This window comes from Ptiloglossa arizonensis, chromosome 9 (genome assembly GCF_051014685.1).
Source record: "Ptiloglossa arizonensis isolate GNS036 chromosome 9, iyPtiAriz1_principal, whole genome shotgun sequence".
Classification (NCBI taxonomy): Eukaryota; Metazoa; Arthropoda; class Insecta; order Hymenoptera; family Colletidae; genus Ptiloglossa; species Ptiloglossa arizonensis.
The window spans coordinates 9,440,187-9,460,331 of record NC_135056.1 but is presented as its reverse complement, the minus strand read 5'-3'; the positions used below and the strand labels follow the sequence as shown (position 1 = coordinate 9,460,331).

Below are 20,145 nucleotides of genomic sequence, written 5' to 3'. Positions count from 1 at the left end.
CAAACTTATTCGAACAGAAGATGACGAATAAAGCCATCGTGCCAGATTCTCTGTTCGTCGATCGTGAAATATTGGGTTGTTCGGAAAGTAATTTCGTTTTCCAAAACGGAGAATATATAATTTGATAAAACGTTTATACATTCTAAAAAAATCGTGTTTCATTTCCGAACAACCTAATATTTCGTTCCGCAAATTCTAATTTTCGTTCAACGATAACAACGGATAACAAAACTCGTTCGTTCGAAACTTTCGTTCGCAAAAATTGATCCCCTGCTCGCATTCATTCTCGAGTTCGAGCAACCAACATACACATCCGTCGTTTTTGAATTTACGTTTCGCGTTATCGTTAGACGAGTGAATTTTATATTCCCGTCGATGGGCAGTTGACTTATCTCTTCAAACGCTCGGAAGACACCGGCTAAAAGTGCACAAACGCGAATCCACAATCTGCATTCCGTTCCGTGAAACGAACGAGGCACTGTAAGAAGAATTAAGTACCGTTTCGTAGCAAGGAAAAATGCTCCGGGGCAAAATCAATGTAAAATGAATACGAGAAACGTCCGCGTAAGAGTTAACCATAGTTTTGTTAATCTACTCGATGACAAATGGCCGTCCGTAACATCGGGGACGAGTATTTGCATTCGTGCTCGACGACGAACGTCGACGAGTCCTGACGTCGAGTTTGAGAACTACGCGTTCGAGTCGACTCGGTAACGGGTCGTCTCGTTCAATGGGCGAGGAAAATCCACCAATCGCGACTAAATACGATGCACAAAAGGTGTGCATCGGGGAGAATCCCGGTTCCGTTAAACGACGCAAACCGTATTATTACGCCGGTTGGCTTACTCATGGTCGTGTCCCTCTCTCGTGCCCCTTCGAGCCGTGGATTACGAGGAAAGAACGTGGACGCACACCGATTTCCAGGAAATTCACTTTCACCGGACCTTGTCCGCGAGTGTTTCTCAAGTGACTCGCGCCATTAGTTTCTTTATCGAACGAGCCCAGGCTTCTGTCTCCTCTTTTTATTTTTTTTTCTTTTCCTTCCCCCCTGGTATTTTTTCTTCACTTATTCGCGACAAGAACCGAAACCACAACGCGCCATTTAACTCGTAGAGGCGATCGTCGACGATAAAACGGAAACGAGCGTGTATGGTACTCATCGGCTCGATCTGGTCGCAAAATTCTCGTTGCAAAATCGTACGGTAGGTTTTTACGAGTAGAAATTACGAGATTGAATATTCTTCGAGGTTTCTTTCGGACAGGAAACTTGGAGGGAATATTCCGATTTTGAAAAATCGATTTGTATTTCGAATTGTGTCGCAAAATTCTCGTTGCAAAATCGTACGGTACGTTCGAGTAGAAATTACGAGATTGAATATTCTTCGGTTTTTTTTCGGACAGGAAACTTGGAGGGAATATTCCGATTTTGAAAAATCGATTTGTGTTTCGAATTGTGTCGCAAAATTCTCGTTGCAAAATCGTACGGTACGTTCGAGTAGAAATTACGAGATTGAATATTCTTCGGTTTTTTTTCGGACAGGAAACTTGGAGGGAATATTCCGATTTTGAAAAATCGATTTGTGTTTCGAATTGTGTCGCAAAATTCTCGTTGCAAAATCGTACGGTACGTTCGAGTAGAAATTACGAGATTGAATATTCTTCGGGTCTTTTTCCGGACAGGAAACTTGGAGGGAATATTCCGATTTTGAAGAATCGATTTGTGTTTTTGCAATTTGTTCGAAGTTTCGTGATTTAGGAATACTGTTGTGACGTATCGAGGAGTATCGAGGAAGATGCAACGTTTTTCGTGGAGCGTGTCTCACCGTTCTGGTCGCTACGCAGTTACTAATGCGCTCTAATTCTGAAACTTTGAGACGTGGTTTTCTCGAAACAGGTTTCTTCAAACTGGTGGGCAACTTTTCTCGGAAACTATTTATCCCGTTGACTTGAAATTCGAACCGTGTACGCGCGGTTGTATTCTTTTGTTATCGCACAAATTAATTCTTTTTTCTTTCTAATAGTTCTTGAGAAGAGTTAGAATTTTTCATTTCTGGAATGTTACGTATTATCTTCAAGAGCGTGAAGATTTAAGGTCGAAATGTCGACGTGTGAGTATATTTTCATTCGTGACTAGTGTTTTTTGTTTAATTTTGCATCGACCACTTGTCTCGAAGATCGAAGAATATTTAACAACAAGACTTTTTATTACCAAAGTAACCACAGGACCGAAATAAGTTCAACAAGTTTGATTTACTATTATATTTAATGGCTGAAAAATTGTTTATCGATCGAAGTACCCTGTGTTTTTGCACATTTCTGCCAATGAATGGTAAGTTTTTTGCTAGTCAAAGAATTGTCTCTCATTCTTTTGTTTTCGATAAACTCTTGGAATGTGTTTTTCGGGATTCGTTGATTCAGGGTTTCTTTCAAGTAGGTGAGTCGTCAGAAAGACGAAGAAGGATTTTCTAAATCAATTGATGTTGTTTTTTTTATTTCACGATTTAGAAGAATTCGTGATTTATTATTCGGTGTAACTGACTATGCTATAGACAGTTTTTGTTGAAACTAAATTCACACAAAAGACAAATACGAATGCTTTGAGTAATTATTTTGATTTAACTGGAAGTATTCCTAGCACTAGTATAGTAATGGCTTATTCGATCGTCATTGTGACATTCAACGAGTTAATGTAAATACATTGGCCATTATTATTAGAGAGCTACTCGATTAACGATTAAAAGTTTAAAATCTCTTCTCACATTTAGAAATGAAAAATTCATTTATTATTTCACGATGTTAAATACTCGATTTGACGTTTTGTAATTTTCTTTGATAGCAAAATTACACACACGAAGTTAAAATATTAACGAGAGAACTTACATAAACATTCAAAAGAATTTCCGCAGAAACAGTATTATAAAAATGGAAGAATGTGATAGTGCAGAGTTTTTTTTTCTCTATATATAGGTTATCGTGTTTTATCTATTATTTTAGTTTTCTAATTGAAGCCTAGTATACGGAAAATTGATAGAGTCGTTGATGTAGGTTATGGATAGCCATCATTGAATAAATTATATCTTCCGAGGGATGCATCGATCGTTTACATTGTCAACGATACTTAAATTTCGAAACCTGGAAGTACTCACGATTGCATTGTCTGCGAACAAGTAGTTTTAACAGCGATAAGACCAAAAATGAAATCTGTTGTAAATTCTTGGGACGACATGAGATAACCCCTTTGAAAAATGTCGGCGACGACGACATTGAAGATAACGAGTCAGAATGTGGTACACTGTAATCGTAACTCATTGAAGACTTCGTTTCTGCAATTATTTACTTCGTTAAGTATAAACAAATTTATATTTCATTTAACACGTTCGATGATTAGCTTGTTTATTTCAACGACTTATTTCGTACGTTCTCTCTTTGCTAATAAGAAGCAAAGAAGACGATACACTTCCTTTTCATCGATAATTAAAACACCATGTAACACTATCTGCAAGTGTTATTATCCGACCGACAGTATCAGTTATCTTCGATATTTGTTATTCGAATTATTTCAACCTCGTTCCGTGAAAAAAATTGTCAAAATAATTGTATTACACACCACGAACGAAGATTACAATCATCGAAAAAAACCAACCGATACAAGAATCAGAATATCGAACAAAATATCAAATATCGAAAAATTGAAATTAAATCTCCTTTGAATTTCATTCGTCGTTAAGTTACGATTTATTCGAAACATCGTGCGAAAGAATATATCGTTGGAAGTATTCTCTTCATTTTTTTTCGAAAAATCGATGAAATCGTTTCATCGTTTGGGATCGTCACCTCGAACGGTCTGTTATCCGTATACTTTGTTCGATTTCAAAGCGTACAGTCTCGAATGGAATATCGAATTATCCTTCGTGTACTTTATTTCGAAACGAAGTTTTGCCAGTCACCGTTGGAACGACATCGACTCGGATTAATCAACCACAGAAATTCCTCGACGTCATCGCCAATCTAACACGCATTCATCAGTGGCAATCGTCTCGCTGGCGACCATTTGCACCGGTAATTTATTAAAACACCACGAAATTCCAGCGACTAATTGCTTCGTTAAAACGGCGCTCCGGTCCGCGAATAATCGTTGTTGGGCCTCGAAGAGTGTTGCGTAACGGTATTCGTTGAAAGTGCGATCCGCGAGCTAGCCGATTTTAACGAGCCGAGCATTTCGGTGATCGACAGAAGCCGAAGGCGGTGCAATTTTCGGTGGATCGCGTCTGGGACTCACCTGTGGTGCTCTCTGACAGAATTCCTCCTCCGTGAGCGAAGTCAACGTGGCGCCGTCGACGTTGAAACTCTCCAATGGCACCGAGGGCAACTGTAATTGCCTTCTGGCCCATTGTATCCAAGCAGCTACGTCCGCTGCGCTCCAGCGTCGTGGTTCTGGAATAACGGAATTCTTCGATTATCAATACGTATTTTGTTCCTTTGTCAACGTTTATCGCGTTCTCGTCCAAACTTCGCGAACATGGAGCAACCTTGAATACCGAGAATCGTTGAAAAAAGCAATTGATACGAGAATCAGAATATCGAACATCGAGAAATTCAAATTAGATCTCCTTTGAATTCCATTTGTCGTTAAGTTACGATCTAGAGAGGAGGAGTATGCGTTAATAATTTAAGGGTCGAGGAGTTTTCCAATGGAAATTATTCTTCCGCTTGGAGTAATGGAATTCTTCGATTATCAATACGTATTTTGTTTTTTGTCAACGTTTATCGCGTTCTCGTCCAAACTTCGCGAACATAGAGCAACCTTGAATACCGAGAATCGTTGAAAAAAGCAATTGATACAAGAATCAGAATATCGAACATCGAGAAATTCAAATTAGATTTCCTTTGAATTCCATTTGTCGTTAAGTTACGATCTAGAGAGGAGGAGTATGCATTGATAATTTAACAGGATCGAGGGGATTTGGGCAAAAATCGATTTTTCTCTTTTGCATTTTCCCAAATATACATTCTTCAAACCGAAACTTAAAATGTAATTAACCGAGCGATTTCAGATTTTGGTCCAGATTTAGTCCGAAGTAGAATAAACTCAATAACGTTAAACACTTGTTTGCAATGCAGTAATAAGGCGCAAAACATTGAAATAAAAATCGCTTTACATCTCTTCAAACTGCCATTGTGTAAATTTGTCAATTTTTCAATTTATTCTTCAATTTATCACCGGTTCGTATCTGTCGTTTCCAATTACCGAATGAGACGTTACCAATAATTCGTGTTTTGTCTAAGAAAATTGCATAAAAAAAAATTCCTGCAGTGTTCTCATACCTGCGTTAATAATCGTATTTCACAACACGTTGTATTTTCATTAACTTCCGACCGAGAATGCGCGCACGCGTTTCGCGATAGTTCGTTCCCACCTTCTTGTTTCGTTCTCGGCGCGAAACTTTCTACGATCGTTTGCACCGTTTGTGCAATTTTGGAATTTTTACCGCAATCCCGTCATCGATACTTCGAAAAGAGGAGGAGGATCACGTACACCGAAACCGAGGTTTACTCATCGTGACGTGTCCACGAACGAAAGTGTTAGAAAAGTAACGGAAGCAAGTCGTGACCTTGAGCGTTGCCTCGAAATTTCGTAACTGGTCACGAAAGCGCGATGTGACTTCGTAACTTATTCCGAGCGCGGTGTTCATTATGGTACGCAGTAATAGTCGAACCGGTCGCTCCTATGTCCACGAAGATAACGTCAAAGTCTCGCCCGCGGCAAGGTAGCAAGAAGGTCTAAGTGTCTAATGGACACTCACGCACCTTCTTATTACCAAGGAAAAGTATACCCCTGCAATTTATTTATTTATTATGCCACAGTTAGCGGAGTGGTCATTACGTTCTCTAACGGTAACGAACTTTTTTCTCGTTTCTAAGGGCTCACCATATAATTTTCGTACGATTAAGCGAACACTTTTTTAAGTTCGATTACACCGTGCCTGGCTAAAACAACGTCGCAAAAACTTGTCAAGTGTTTTTACGATTTGCGAAATGCTTATTTAGTTGTTTAGTTATTTTACATAGACGTTACTGTTTCTTTGAAATTTTCATTCTCGTAATGTACTGTTACACGAGGACTAGAAATGCGACAGTTACCGTAAATTTTGTGATATCTCGTTTGAAAAATTGGCGAGATGTTAATTCTAAATGGTATCTTGCAAATGGAAATTATGAAGTTACCGTTTTAGAAATAGAATTTTTGGATGTTAAAATTCGCGAAGGATTGGTGTTTTGAAGTTGTACTTTGTTCTCACTTACATTCTTTTCGATAATATTATTTTATTCGAGTCAAATGTTTTTTTTCTTTAATTTTCAACGGGCGATTTCGACCATTTCGTGGCGTCAAAAATATTCCGTAATAAATTAATATACAAATGCCTCTTGTTAAAGGCCAGTTAATACATTTAAGGTCACACTTAATCTTAAGAGTATAGCGATTATCTTTGGGTATACTCGTTTATAATTTTCAATTCAAATTTTGACTAACGATAAATACTCTTTCGATTTCCTCGGTATGTCTTCAAATTTTTTAATTTGTACGTATTACAATATTACATAATCTAGACAAGTCTATTGGATAAACCGTTTCTAAATTCATAAATTCAAAGTTGTTTCCAAAGATAGAAATTGTATAAAATTAGAATTCAATGTTTCGTCCTGTCGTTTTCAATCAATGGACAAAAATAGCGGGAAGAATCCAAAACTATTATCGAGGTGGAAGCCCTAATTTTTAACGAGGTAAATTCTGCTTCAAGAGTTTCTGCAATTGATTTCTCAACTAATTCGTCACTAGAGTTGATTGGTTGCGAAATAAAAGTAATTCTGTTAGAAATATTTGAAAAAAATCGTATTGGTTACTTGGGAGAATTAATTATCGATTGTGAAATTTACTTCCACTTTGTGTTCAAAAAGTTGAACACCTTTAGAAGTACTCGTTTAATGTTATATCTAGACACTGATGGCCTTTTCTAAGAAACACAAGCATCCATCGAGAAGAAGTTACCATTACTTCGGAGAATTAATTACCGATTGTGAAATTTACTTCTACTTTGTGTTCAAAAAGTTGAACACCATTAGAAGTACTCGTTTAATGTTATATTTTAACACTGATCGCCTTTTCTAAGAAACACAAGCATTCATCGAGAAGAAGTTACCATTACTTCGGAGAATTAATTACCGATTGTGTAATTTACTTCTACTTTGTATTCAAAAAGTTGGACACCTTTAGAAGTACTCGTTTAATGTTGTATCTAGACACTGATGGCCTTTTCTAAGAAACACAAGCATCCATCGAGAAGAAGTTAGCATTACTCACCCGGATGAATCCCGAGCGCCACGCAGGTATTATCGAAGTCTTTCTGCAGCTGCTGGATAGCCAGACTCAGAACAGGCTCGATCTGTTCTCTGGTCAGGTCACCGACGCACTCACCAGGTTCCATGTCTTCCACGAACCCGGTGCCGACGCTACCAAGATCTACCGGTCTCAGATTGTACTTCCTTTGAAAGCTGGTGTCTCTCAGTACCTCCCTGAGCAACTGATGATCGCTCTTTTGGCCGTCCTTGAAAAGCTCCTCCTCCTTCTGCAGAGGATTACTGACCTCGTCCTGTATTCTCTCGAGTTTCAGGACATTTGTTCTCGCGGCGTCCGTGAAATCCTTTCGTGCGCCCTTGAAGAGCAAGTTCCTCAGGGGAGAACTGTTCTCGAGCTCTATCGGATCGGGCGACGAGGAAGTCGTCGACGACGAGGAGGACGACGACAACGAAGAGGAATTGCTGCTGACGCTGCTGTTGCTGCTACTGCTGCTGCTGCTGTTGCTGTTACAGCTGCTGCTACTGCTGCTGCTGCTGCTGTTGCTGCAATTGGACCGAGGCTCTTCCTTGAAGAGGATTTCCTTCAGCAACGGGTGTCCCTGCACTCCGGCATCTTCTTTCTTCGCGAAGAAGTCCGCGTCAAGGCTGTTATAGATGTCCTCTTCCGTTCTGGGTGGTGTGCACGGTACTGTGCAATCGGTCGAGTCCTCACGGTAACCCAGACTCTCGGCCAAGAGTCTGGAATCAGAATCGAGGAGGGTGGTTGTCATTGGCTGGCTCGATGTCGTGATCCGGTGATCACGAATGCGAGTGAAAAGTAAACAACTCCTCTTTGAAATGGCTTTAGAATTTGTCTTTGAGTTCTTCGAGTCCACTGGAACGACTCTAACGAAAATTTTGTCTCAAAATTGATGTTTAATAGCGAAAATTGAAAAAATGATGGTTCTTTTATAATTTTGAAGCAAAGTTTACAAATGTGTGTGCGAAGTTTGGAACGAAATTGAAATTTTACCTTCTACCGAAACGATGAAATCTTTATTATGTAATTAAGAGAAATCAATTTGGCCCGATCAAGAGAAGAAAAGTATCTAAAATTTCGAGATAGAAACGTACAAATAGCCATGTAAGTATTAAATATAATAACTACAGCTAATAGAATACGAAAATTTCGAAAGAATTTTACCGGACACTTCGACACCATCCTATAACTGTACAGGATCAAAAATGAAATTTCTTTCTACCACGAAACTTTACAGTATAAAATATGAACAAAGTAGCTTTATTCGAAGAGCAAGGCTCTTCTTTGGTTTATAAATTCGCTAAGTATTTCGTGCTAGTTTACCGTACAATACATTTTAAAGATTAGATTTAGAATTTCCAAAGTGGATCCGAACGAATGGAACAAAATTGAGAATTTTACTAGAAAGTACAACAAATTGTTATATCGTTCAAGGTGTATCGAGCGATACCCAAGACAACGTAAAATTGATATTCTCGTATCGTGAAATAGTTACCTGGATTCCTGCAAGATGGCCAGTAGGTCGAGACTCTTCTCCCTCTTGACTGGTTGCTTCGCGGATGGTTCCGGGCTGGTTGGATAAAATTGTGCGCTCTGTGGACTTCTGGGCACGTAGTAGGGACTGGTCGGGTATCCTGGTGAACCCTCGTGCGAGTAATTAGGGGACAGTGGCAGTTCACCGCCCGCGCCTGGATACGGTGGACTCGAATAGGTAATCGGCGAGCTAGGACGCGGGGATTGAGCTTCTTGTTTGATCTGCGTCGGTTTCAAGGTATTCTGAGCGTTTGCGGTGACATAATCGTCCGAAAGTAGGGACAGATCGAACTGGAATGTGCTGTAATCGAACGACGGCGAGTAGCCGGCTGCGGAAGGCACCGTCTGTGGCATCTGGAAAAGAGGACATCGTCATCAATTAGTACTTGTTCCTCGGGCAACGCGAGTATTTTACCATTCATACTTCTAATCGACCGATTTACGAACATTGATACTGTTCTTTTTCTTTCTCGTTCAAATTGCATTAGAGAGACGGTGCATCGATCACGAGAACGTTGATACTAGAATTACCAATGTGGTCAGTTTGAGTTGTTTCGAACTTCTTTTTCAAATTACTCGATTATTAACGGTGTCTTTCTTTACAATTATTAAAATAGACAATTAATAATATGCGTAAATTAATTTGTTCTTTTTCCATCTAACTTCGAAGATACGTATGTGGTGTAATACAAATTGTAATACGTTCGCAATTGGTAGTTCTAGTGTTTAGTCACTAATTTGAACATTCTCAGATATTACTACAAATTGCAATGTTTTTAAATACATTGAAAATAAAGACGAACGATCTATTTAAATAAACGTCTTACGGAGGTACGTTAAGATATTGTTACATTAAACGAGTGGTTAATATAGTAGCATAATTGTTCAATGTTTAATTTACGTAGCGTCTCGAATATTGCAAGAAACCTCACTCGTATTTTCAGATATTATTAGATATTAATGTCCATTTTCGAACGTTCGATAGAGCGAAACGATCTACTTGAATCAATGATACGGTTTTGGAAAATTTCGATCGAATCGGGCCACGAATAATCCGTCACCGTATTAAATTGCACGCTCGATATAGTTACTCGACAGCCCGTACAGTGTTTCGTTCCCAAAGCGAATTTATTCAAGGAATCTCGCTCGAGTAAGTAATCGTCTAATTGTTTCGAAGAATGCGTCGTTTAATAATATTACTGGCAATATTTCCACGCGTGGAGCAGCACAGTCCCTTTAAGGTCTAAATATCTATCGGGAACGTTTGACCCCCAGCCGAGGTTGCAACGCCGCAACATTCCTGCATCGCATACTCGGCGATCCACAATTTACTTCGGCGTGTATAAGCGAAAAGATCTAGTCGAAATGATACACTTTCCTCAAGACTCCACCGATGGACCCAAGGGTCCATTTATCTTTCCGCGTGTTTATTGCCCGTCCCGCGCTTAAACTCGCGTCAGTTTGTTACGCTCCGTAAGTCACTTATGGCTCAGGGCGATCTCGAGCCCCATCTTTGAACCTCGTGAGGCGACCGAGGCCGCGATATCGTTCCGTCAAATGTCCGATTCGAACGTAAACGTCATGATCACTCCCACATGAATGTTTAATCATGGTCGGTGGTTTTCTTTACGTTTCCAGAACCCGCGAATTTATTCCACGTGGGCGGTTTGACGAACAACGCGCGCACCACCGGTACTCGAGATAAACGCTACGGTAAGCGCCGCGTCTAAATACACAAATTCATGCGGGGAGTAGAGTAAAATACGTAATTCGATCGTTAACCCGAACAGGCGGTTTCGTAAGGATTTCGAGAAATTGGATTTCATAACAGATTTTACATCGTACTTTTACCACAGAATTTTTCACTGCATTTACGTACTGTGGATATATTTTACTCTTACGCGTGATACGTACGTGTTCTGGATGCAGGTAACGAAGATGTTTAACAGTGATATGTAAATTTGGATAGACTGTGTATTTTAGTTGACTAAATCTGTGGCTTAACAATAGAGAGTGTTACTTATTACCAAATGGACGTCTTCGAAGCTTCGGATACGATGCTCTGAATAAAGAGGACAGTGTCGTATCAACAATTGGAGGCCAAATCTCTCAAACTGGAACGATTTCTATTATCCAATGTTACCTGTTCCGTGTGACTACGTGAATGGCAATGGGTATCAGGATTGTCTTTCTAGAATTCATTTAAATAGAAAAAACGTAGAGAATGCGTATGCAGTCCAATCAGAACCTAAGAAATCTCTGATAGTAGATAATTCGTATGCAATCTCGTAGAACTATGTCTCGAGTGTTAACGAGAATCGGAGTTACGTCTCTAGAATTCATTTTAACGAGAAAAAATCGAAAAAATACATACAATCCAAGGGACAATGGAACGAGTCTCTGATAGCAGAAACTTTGAAAATTCGTAATCTCCAGGAACGTACTACTCCATCGATACACCAACGTCGAGAAACTCCGTGTGTTAAAGAAATGCTCGTTAATGGAGAAAAGTAAGAGCCGAATCTGACTTAGAAGCAGGTACTGTGTACTATTCGTTGCTGGTAACCCGTAGAATCGATCCTAAAATGGTGTCCCTGATTCTCCCAACGGGCCGTGCTCATTAAACGTTGGTAGCCTCCTATCCTTCTTATTTTCATCCTCTTTCGTTCTTCCCGGCGCAGCGCACGCTCGACGCTTTTAAATCAAAGAAACATCCGCCGAATGCACTCTGCTTCAGCGAAGTGGTAATTAAAACTTTACCCCCGCGCCTCCTCCCCACACTCACCCAACCCCCTGTACATCGAACGTAGGGGTCAGAGGGTTCGATACGATCGGTCGCGATATCGTAGGGAGAAAATAGTGCAGTCTCGATGAACGCGCGCGGCCGTCGAATAATAAATATCAAGCTGGAATTTCCTTGTAAATAATCGGCTAACGACTCGGCTATTATCTTCCGTTGCGTCTGAAAAGAAGGGAAGCTCGAGTCCAAAACGAAACACTTTCCCCGACGCCGGGGCCCGTTGGTGTGGTGCACCTTAAGGGCCCATTTATCTTTCCGTGTGTTTATTGCCCGTCGTGTGTTTGACCTCGCATCAGTTTGTTACGCTTTGTAAGCCCATTACAACGTTCCCAGTGCATCTTCCCTACGCTCAGGCGGGGTCGCGTCTGACATTTTGACGTAGTGCCCCGCAAAGGTCGACGCGAAATAAACGATTATACCCATACACGAGCTCGCGGATTTGCACGCTTACGTTGTATATACCCACGTAGAGACACAATGCCCCATCCCCTACCCACCAACGGGCACTGTACACCGAGCTAACAGCGCGGACGGACGTAGGTGGGAGCAAGAGAGGAGATAAACCTAGGTGAACAGATACGGGGGTGGGTGGGGGAGCCACAAAAGAGAACCGCTTATTTCTCGACTTCTCCTAGCCTACCGCGAAAGGTCCCGGGTAGAAAGAGAATGTTTATCTATGCTGATGGGATCTGTGGACGATGGAATTCCTGGCCTGGGCTTTCCTGAATCGCCTGGAAAAGAACAAGGGGGGCTGCTCTAACCCCTTCTCCCGCGCGACTTTGGCGCGCAGCCTGGGAATACTCGGGGTTCCGGAAATCGACCCGTTGCTCGCTGAAGAGAGAGAGAGAGAGAACCCGGGGATGAAGCACGCGGATCAGAAGGAACGATATTCGAACATTCGATCGAATGACTCGAGGTTCGAACATTCAAACGAAAGACTCAAGGTTCGAACATTCAACCGAAAGAGTTCAGTCGTGGAAGACTAGACCTCGCGTATTTTATTCGGTGTTCAAATATAAAGTTTTGAGCTCGAGTAAGAGGATCTCGAACTGATGCTTTGAGCTTGAAGTAGAGTATCTTAAACAGATGCTTTGAACTTGAAGTAGAGTATCTCAAACAGATGCTTTGAGATTGAATAAGAACATCTCAAATTGATGCTTTGAGTTTCAGTAGAGATATCTCGAACCAATGTTTGGAGCGTCAGTAGAAGTATCTCGAACCAATGCTTGGAGCATCAGTAGAAGTATCTCAAACCTATGCTTTCTGCTTCGATAGGAGTATCTCAAACAGATGCTTTGAGCTTCATTAATACTATGTCGATATCGATTATCAGGATTATCTTTCAGAAATTTATGCATTGAAATAATTCAGAGAATGCGTTTAGTTGTCCCAACAAATATACGGTTTGTCAGTTTTGAAGATACGTTTTGGATATTCGTTAAAAGAAATACTAATTGGCAACTCGATTTGTATATTTCATTCAGTTCAACGTGCACGTAGATAAATCAGACAAAGCCTCGTATACATGCTTTGAGGTAACGGAACGACCGTGTTAATGTCATGCCAATAATTGAAGGCCAAACCTTGCTAAGCGGAATTATTTCTATTGCACAATATTACCCAATCCGTTGAACTATAAGGTGAATGCCAGGAAGTATCAGGGTTATCTTTCTAGAATTTCTTTTGCATAACGGAATAATTCAACAAATGCGTACAATTCGATCTAACGAGTATACGAAACTGGCACGTAAACCTGTAGGCTGTGAAATTTTTCTGAATTCATCCGGTTCTACATCGTACACTTTTATCGTCTATATAGATATAAAGCCAACGATTTAAATCTGGTGAACCGAGCTACCATTACAGTTTACAATAGAACATCTTCTAACCTGAGAAGAAACGATTCTCAGGTACACGTTTATCGAGTCTTTCTTTGTCCGATTTAATGGACACTCTGGAAGTTCGGTAGCACATGTTTGCCGCCACGTAATAAAATTTATCAATATTTTAAAACGAAAGAAGAATACTACAGAGAACGGGATAATATTCCGCGGGTAAAATTGTTCGTGCTGTGAAATACTATGAAAATTGTTAAAAATTCTTTAAAGCACCAGTATTAGTGCAATCTCGAGCAAAGTGTATCATTTGGACTAGATCTTTTCGTTTATAAACGGTGAAGTAAACTGTGGCTCGTTGAAACAATGTTGCAAGAATATTGCAACCTTGTAATCTCATCTACTACTTAAACACGTTGGTTAGATCTTAGACCTTAAAGAAACATAGACGTTAAATAATCACTCAAAATTTCTTTACCGGTGAAATATCGTACAAATGTTATTTCTAGGTTCACCTGCTGAACAATGGTACTTTGCGATGTCGAAAAGAATAAGAAAGGAAACGCGATAATTACACCGTAGTGTTTTTATTCAAGTTTTAATTTTTTATTTCCCACGTTGCTTTTACACGTCGTTTCGATTGTAAAAGATACTCTTTCGAGTCACTGCTACTCTCGTTTACGCGCACAACAGATTATAAGTAACCTTGTTCGATAAACGCTTCGATCATGAATTATCTCGCAATAAAAATCAATATTTGTCGTTCGTTCGATCTCGCTCAATGTTTCAATCTTCAGATTTCACCGATAATCGGATCGGTGATCGGTCATCGCGATGACCTGGTAACGCGGTTAAGATTTTCGTTTCGCTCGAGAAAAAAGATATGGTTTCGTTTAATGCGAAAGTACGTAGAGTCGTTCAATTAGCGAATACGCTCGAGGAAAAGCGACGCGGAGGTTTCACAGTTGCGTCTCTCGGAGCTTCTTTCGTAGAACGAAGTTTCCAACGACGAACACGGTAATTAAAATCCATAATAGCAGAGACTGCTGGTATCTCTGAACTGCTCAATTAACCGGCAGGATACGTTCCAGCATACTTGCCGAACTGTTCTTTTTGCGATGGGGAGTCGACAAAAATCTTCTCCGCAACGACAAGTTTTTACGGCTTCCTCGGTTTCCTGCTATCTCCTTGGCCTTTCCTAAGGACCAGTCATTGACGTCACGTTACCGACTAACCAACGGTGCAGCTGCATTCTCTCCTTTCGTGCATTAAATACGGAATTCCAGCCAAGTCACGATGCACGGACCGACCTCGTCATTTTCGAGACATCGACACATTTTCGACCGATTGGCTGTTAAACCAGACAGAAGGACGCTGGTTTCGTTTAACGAACAGCGATGGGATTAAACGAAACACGTTTTTGTAAAAGTCCCCGTACGACTACTTGCTACGAAAGAGAAGAATCTCGGTTCATTATTTACGAACTTCGAATTAAAATTTCATCGCTCGAACATTATTCGCGGACCGTAGATTCGGTTACCAGTCTTTAAGAGCGATTTTAATTATACACTAGATTGTTCAATAAGTTTCGTCGTTCGATAAAACTTATCGGACGAACTATTATATATACCCATAGCGTAGTTCCTAAACGTTGATTTAATTTGCTCCAAAATATGACACTTGATAACACCGAAACTATCGAGTCGGATAACTCGATATTGTGATAATTCGGAGTACATTTTAGTAATTTAATTTATCTAATATACTAGTGTACCGTAAATATTTCTTTTTGGAGGAGATAAAGTTTAAAAGTTACTTTGGTATTTTACTTGAAATATTAAACGGTTCAAGTGGAAACATTCGAAAATTCGTCGATGCGAACTTCTAACGAGATACGTTTGACTCCATCGCTATTGATGAAAGTTATTGGAGTTTCGTGACTTGACATTGTTTCCCACGAGTAGAATTTATTTCGCCGTAAAAGTAGTTTTTCACACGAATCGACTCCGATTCTTAAAATGCCGCGATAAAGTTTTAATAGCTGCCATGAATCGTGTTGTCGAAGACTTTTTGCACGATCTGCATACATTTGCGACACAAATTGACCGGTTATTTTGAAGAATCTGTTCGATTATAATTGGGTGGAAAAAAAAGAAAGAAGGAAAAATCTGATACAATTTCTCGTCTCCTCGAGTCTAAACAAAGAGATTAAAAATATTGTTTCTACTTTTATAGTCCAGAATTCGCGAGATTTGTCTCTTAATTGGCTCGATTCGTAATAAAATGTACGAATCGAACGAGCCGAACTGTTGTATCGTTAATCCTTAGATCCTCTGAAAAACTTTTTTAATAAGTTTACATGTTCGATGTTATTCGCAAAAGAGCAGCAAGATGGTGTAGCCAATTGTTATATACGAATCTTAATCGTCGATTAAAAGATTAAATATTTCGTTGCAACCTAGCAATGCATTCGATCGTTCCTCGAGGAAAAAAGTAACGAAATTTCGTATCGCAAGGGAAACCGATTTCACAATTTATTTTCGTCTTGCGTAATTACTGTAATCTCGGCGATTCGTTTGTGTTTACGATTTGTGAAAGTTTCGATAAGCTTATGAATCATCGATACACGATGAATCATTAATTTACTAGAAAGTCACGTCTTATGATCAACATCTTCGAAATATTTCCAAAGAATTACGCTCAATGTTTCACGCGTGTGCTACAATAGTCGACGATAGGACAATATTGACTAATTGAACATAAAAATAAACAAAGGAAACTTTCTTTCAATCGCTTTTCAGTCGCTATTTACAAATATGTGAACTTTGCTGAAAATTCGATTTCGCGAAAGTTCTTTTTCTTTTCTGGATGTTCAAGGAGGGATACCACCCTGACGAATAAAAAAAATCGAATTCTTTTTTCTTATTTTCTTAAAGTTTGAAGCTTGTAGAATGTTACATCGAAAAGATATTTCGAAATTGAAACATTCAGCGAAGTTGCAGCGATAGATAAACTTGTTTCATGTTTTTCTCAAAACTACATTTTCAACCTGGTCAACATCCGATTTACTTCAAATTTTATAGAAATATTCTGCATAGAGTATTCTACAATATACTGTACGATTTCTTAAATACGTTAATTATTCAATCTTTTATAAACGTTTAAAGTCGTTTCTTCGGATAAAAATGATTATTCTTTCCTCAAACTTCTACAGTTTCTACAACCGTTAAAATTTTCGAAAAAACGTAGACTACATCTTAGATGTCACCGTGCTGGTCAAGGAACAATGTTTCACCGGAAGGGGTTCGGAAAACATCGAATAACTTCGCCATTTTCTACAATTTTTACTTTCTCGAAATTGTAAAACGAACCTGAAACTTGTATTTACATTCTCTAAAAAAGACTACGTTTTTCGTTCGGTGATTATTTGTGAAAAAAATTCGCAAACCATTTACCCATTCTTGGTGGTCTAAGTGGTGTCCCCGCTTAACGAAAAGGGAGCGAGGAGAGATTAAAGTCCACTTTAATCGATAAGACGATCTGCTTCGTTTCGATATGCACTTCAGAGGCGGGTGGAGCATCCCCGGAGGACACTTCGATACCCGTGAGTTTGCAACATTTCGCGATAGCCAGCGGCTTATCGCGGCCACGGTTACACAACAATCGTTCTATCGAACGTCGTGAACGAACTTTGCACGCGATTGATAATAATTTCGGAGCAATCGCGACCTTCGATAGTACACGGTCGGTGAAAGCGTCCGCGTCGAATTTCGGCGCATTCTTTCGGCACCGGATCGATTTCCGTATCCGGAGAAAGCTTATCGTTTGGAGATTTTGCTCCGTGGTAGGTTCTCGGGACGTTGCTGCGAATTGGAACCAGTCACGAGCGTTCAAAAGCGTGGAGGAAACGAACTCGCGTAGGAAAACGAGTCGGTCGTTTCGCTCGTTGGTAAAATTAACTCGATCGATTTATCCCTTGGGAATCAACGATGAGAATCAACGATCAGAATCAACGATGAGAGTACCACGTTTTCGTGACAGCGTAGAAGCAGGTTAACAGGAGGTAACCACTCAGTTCGAAAAGAATTATTTTTACAACGTTTCTCGTTGAAATTACATAAGAACGCGATAACGAAACGTGAAAACGATACCGTGTTTTGGTTTCGTACGAAAAGTGCGCGTCCGATTATGTTTTGCACTTTAAACTGAACCGTGGCTATATCTGAAATCCGAAGATAGAGGTTCGAGGGGTTCGGTGACCCGACGAGAGAACAACAGGCAAGTTCAAGGATAATAATTGTACGGTTCACAGGACCCACGGGCACCGGATGATCCTTAATCCGTCATGACGTAATGAAATTAGAAAGGGAGATGGCGTCACGGACTCGCTTTGTTCGTTGCTGACAATGATCCTCCGATTTCTTTTCGCCCCTTTCGATCGGTAACCGTGCTACGATAAGAAACCTAGCCTCGCGAGTGTTCGGTAATACGCTTCTATTTTCGTACCGGTTGCACGGTAGTCGGATCGATCGAAATTTGTCGATTGTTCGTCGAGATACTTTCTTTTCTTCCCCCCTACCCAAGTTCGAGCGAGTGAATGGAATTTTTCTCAATTTTTCGACAATTTTTCTCAACAAATACAGTGTCTCGCGTTATTTTTCTCGTCGTTATCGCGCGTGTCTGCACTCGATTGTAGCGTTTCCTCGTGTGTCATTGTGCTCGTTTGCACTGGATTCGTAATCGGTCTCTACGCCACGTGTACGCATTAATCGTTCATTCGACATTGAAATTTTACATCCACGCAATAATCGGCGCTCGATGGCTCGCTTCTTGTAGCGGTTGCGTTGCTTTTTTCTCCCTAACAGACGTGTTTTACATCGCATCGACTGCTCGCTCATTAACGACAGGGGTATGTATTTCTTTTCGATCGTTGCAGTCGGATGTTGCAGTGATTCTCGTCGTTTGGAAAGGTTAGGCTGGTCTTTCTTCTTTTATTTTTCTTCTTTTTTTTTGCTTTGAAGCTCGCGTAGATTCTGCAATCGCGAAATAAGTACGGAGTATTCGTACCAGTTGGATTTCCATTCTCGGAGCTGTTTGAATTGCTCGAAATGGTCTTCCACGATGGGAAGTGCTTCGTTAGAGAGGATTGGAGAATCGCTGATTAGGATAATTCTAGAGAAACGATGGAAATTGTGGACACGAAAGTATCCGTGCACTTGATAAAGTGTGATTTTGAAAATTGTATCCGGTGTTTTCCGGAGATTAAAATATCTTTCTGCACGACAAGATGAGTCTATTTGATAAAATAATATGTTTACTCAATGTCTTTTTGCTGCATCGAGTATATTGCTTGATAATTATCTGGTATTCGTTTTATTTCGGATCAGTATTGAGGTGGTATTCGTAGAGTCATACCTTTTTGTAGACCCTCTTGAGGAATGTTTATAAAATATGTATTTTGTATCACCGTGTAATACTTTGTATTTTTACATATTTTTTATAGACGTTCCTGAAGAAGAAGAAACGTTGAGGCAATATTACTTTAATACTACTCCGAAAAGATGAAACAAAATAATTGTAATGCGATGTATGTAGTTACATATGTATGTATATTAAGCGTAAGTGCAGCACGCTTTAAACGAAATTGCACAATTTCTTTTTTACATTAAATCTTCTCTTCCAATATTTTGCGCGTTAAAGTATTAAAATAAAAGCCTCGAAAGATGGAAACTTCACGAGATATTTCGATTTAAAAAATACATTTCTGCGTTTGCATTATCGTTCGACTGTCCTCAAGATTCTATCAGGTACTTACTTCGACGATAGTTTAACACTCTCTTGTAAATAACTTATAAAAATATATTGTAAACACGTTATCGATATCTTCCTTTCAATGTTTCGAGTGCTCGTCGAAAGTAATTTTCTACCATAAAACACAAAGTATCGAGATATTCGTTTTACAATATTCCAACCTTTTAATACTTTTATACACGGAACGATAAGAATGGGGTTACGTAAAAACTTACGCGACCTTGTTCAATAATTTAAGAAGGTCGGCAATAGCAATTTCCAGATTCATTGGTATCTTATTGGAACCTGCAACATTTTTCTTTGACGATTTTTTGTCAAATACAAACGTAAGTTCAATACTTAAAAAGAACATGACGAGTTTAAGCTCCACGGTTATAAAGTATCAAATATCTACTGTCTTTGTCTGTACTTAAAACATTACTTTGGATTTAAACGTAATTTATACGAATGTTAATTATACTCGAAGCAATACTTTGACCAAATTAATATCACCGCGATAATTTTTCGCGCATTTCTCGAAACTCGTGGAATAATAATCCCGAAAGAATCATCGTGCAAAATAATCACAGTTCCTCCGACAAATCATACTTTCCTCCACGCGGTTGCTGCAAAAAGCGCCATTAACACATCGCGCCAACAATGAAGCAAAATTATAAACAATAAAACCCCCATTTCGTTATCTGGAAACTTCAAGCTCACAGTTCTTTACTTAACATTAAGCACGCGTTCAATATCTACTTCTTACGTTTACTTAAAGCATTACTTTGGATTTAAATGTAATTTATACGAAT

At 39.6% G+C, this 20,145-nt stretch overlaps 1 protein-coding gene across 1 annotated transcript in view; it reads right to left on the bottom strand.

Annotated features, from left to right (window-relative positions):
• Ets98b (DNA-binding protein Ets98B) overlaps positions 1-20,145 on the bottom strand; it is a 104,496-nt gene that overhangs the window by 12,305 nt on the left and 72,046 nt on the right. Inside the window, exons 2-4 of the mRNA XM_076320022.1 lie at positions 8,871-9,262; positions 7,361-8,094; positions 4,280-4,434 (exon numbers count right to left, since the gene is read on the bottom strand). Of these exons, the coding sequence (XP_076176137.1) occupies positions 4,280-4,434; positions 7,361-8,094; positions 8,871-9,262 (1,281 nt within the window). The remainder of the gene's footprint in view (positions 1-4,279; positions 4,435-7,360; positions 8,095-8,870; positions 9,263-20,145) is intronic.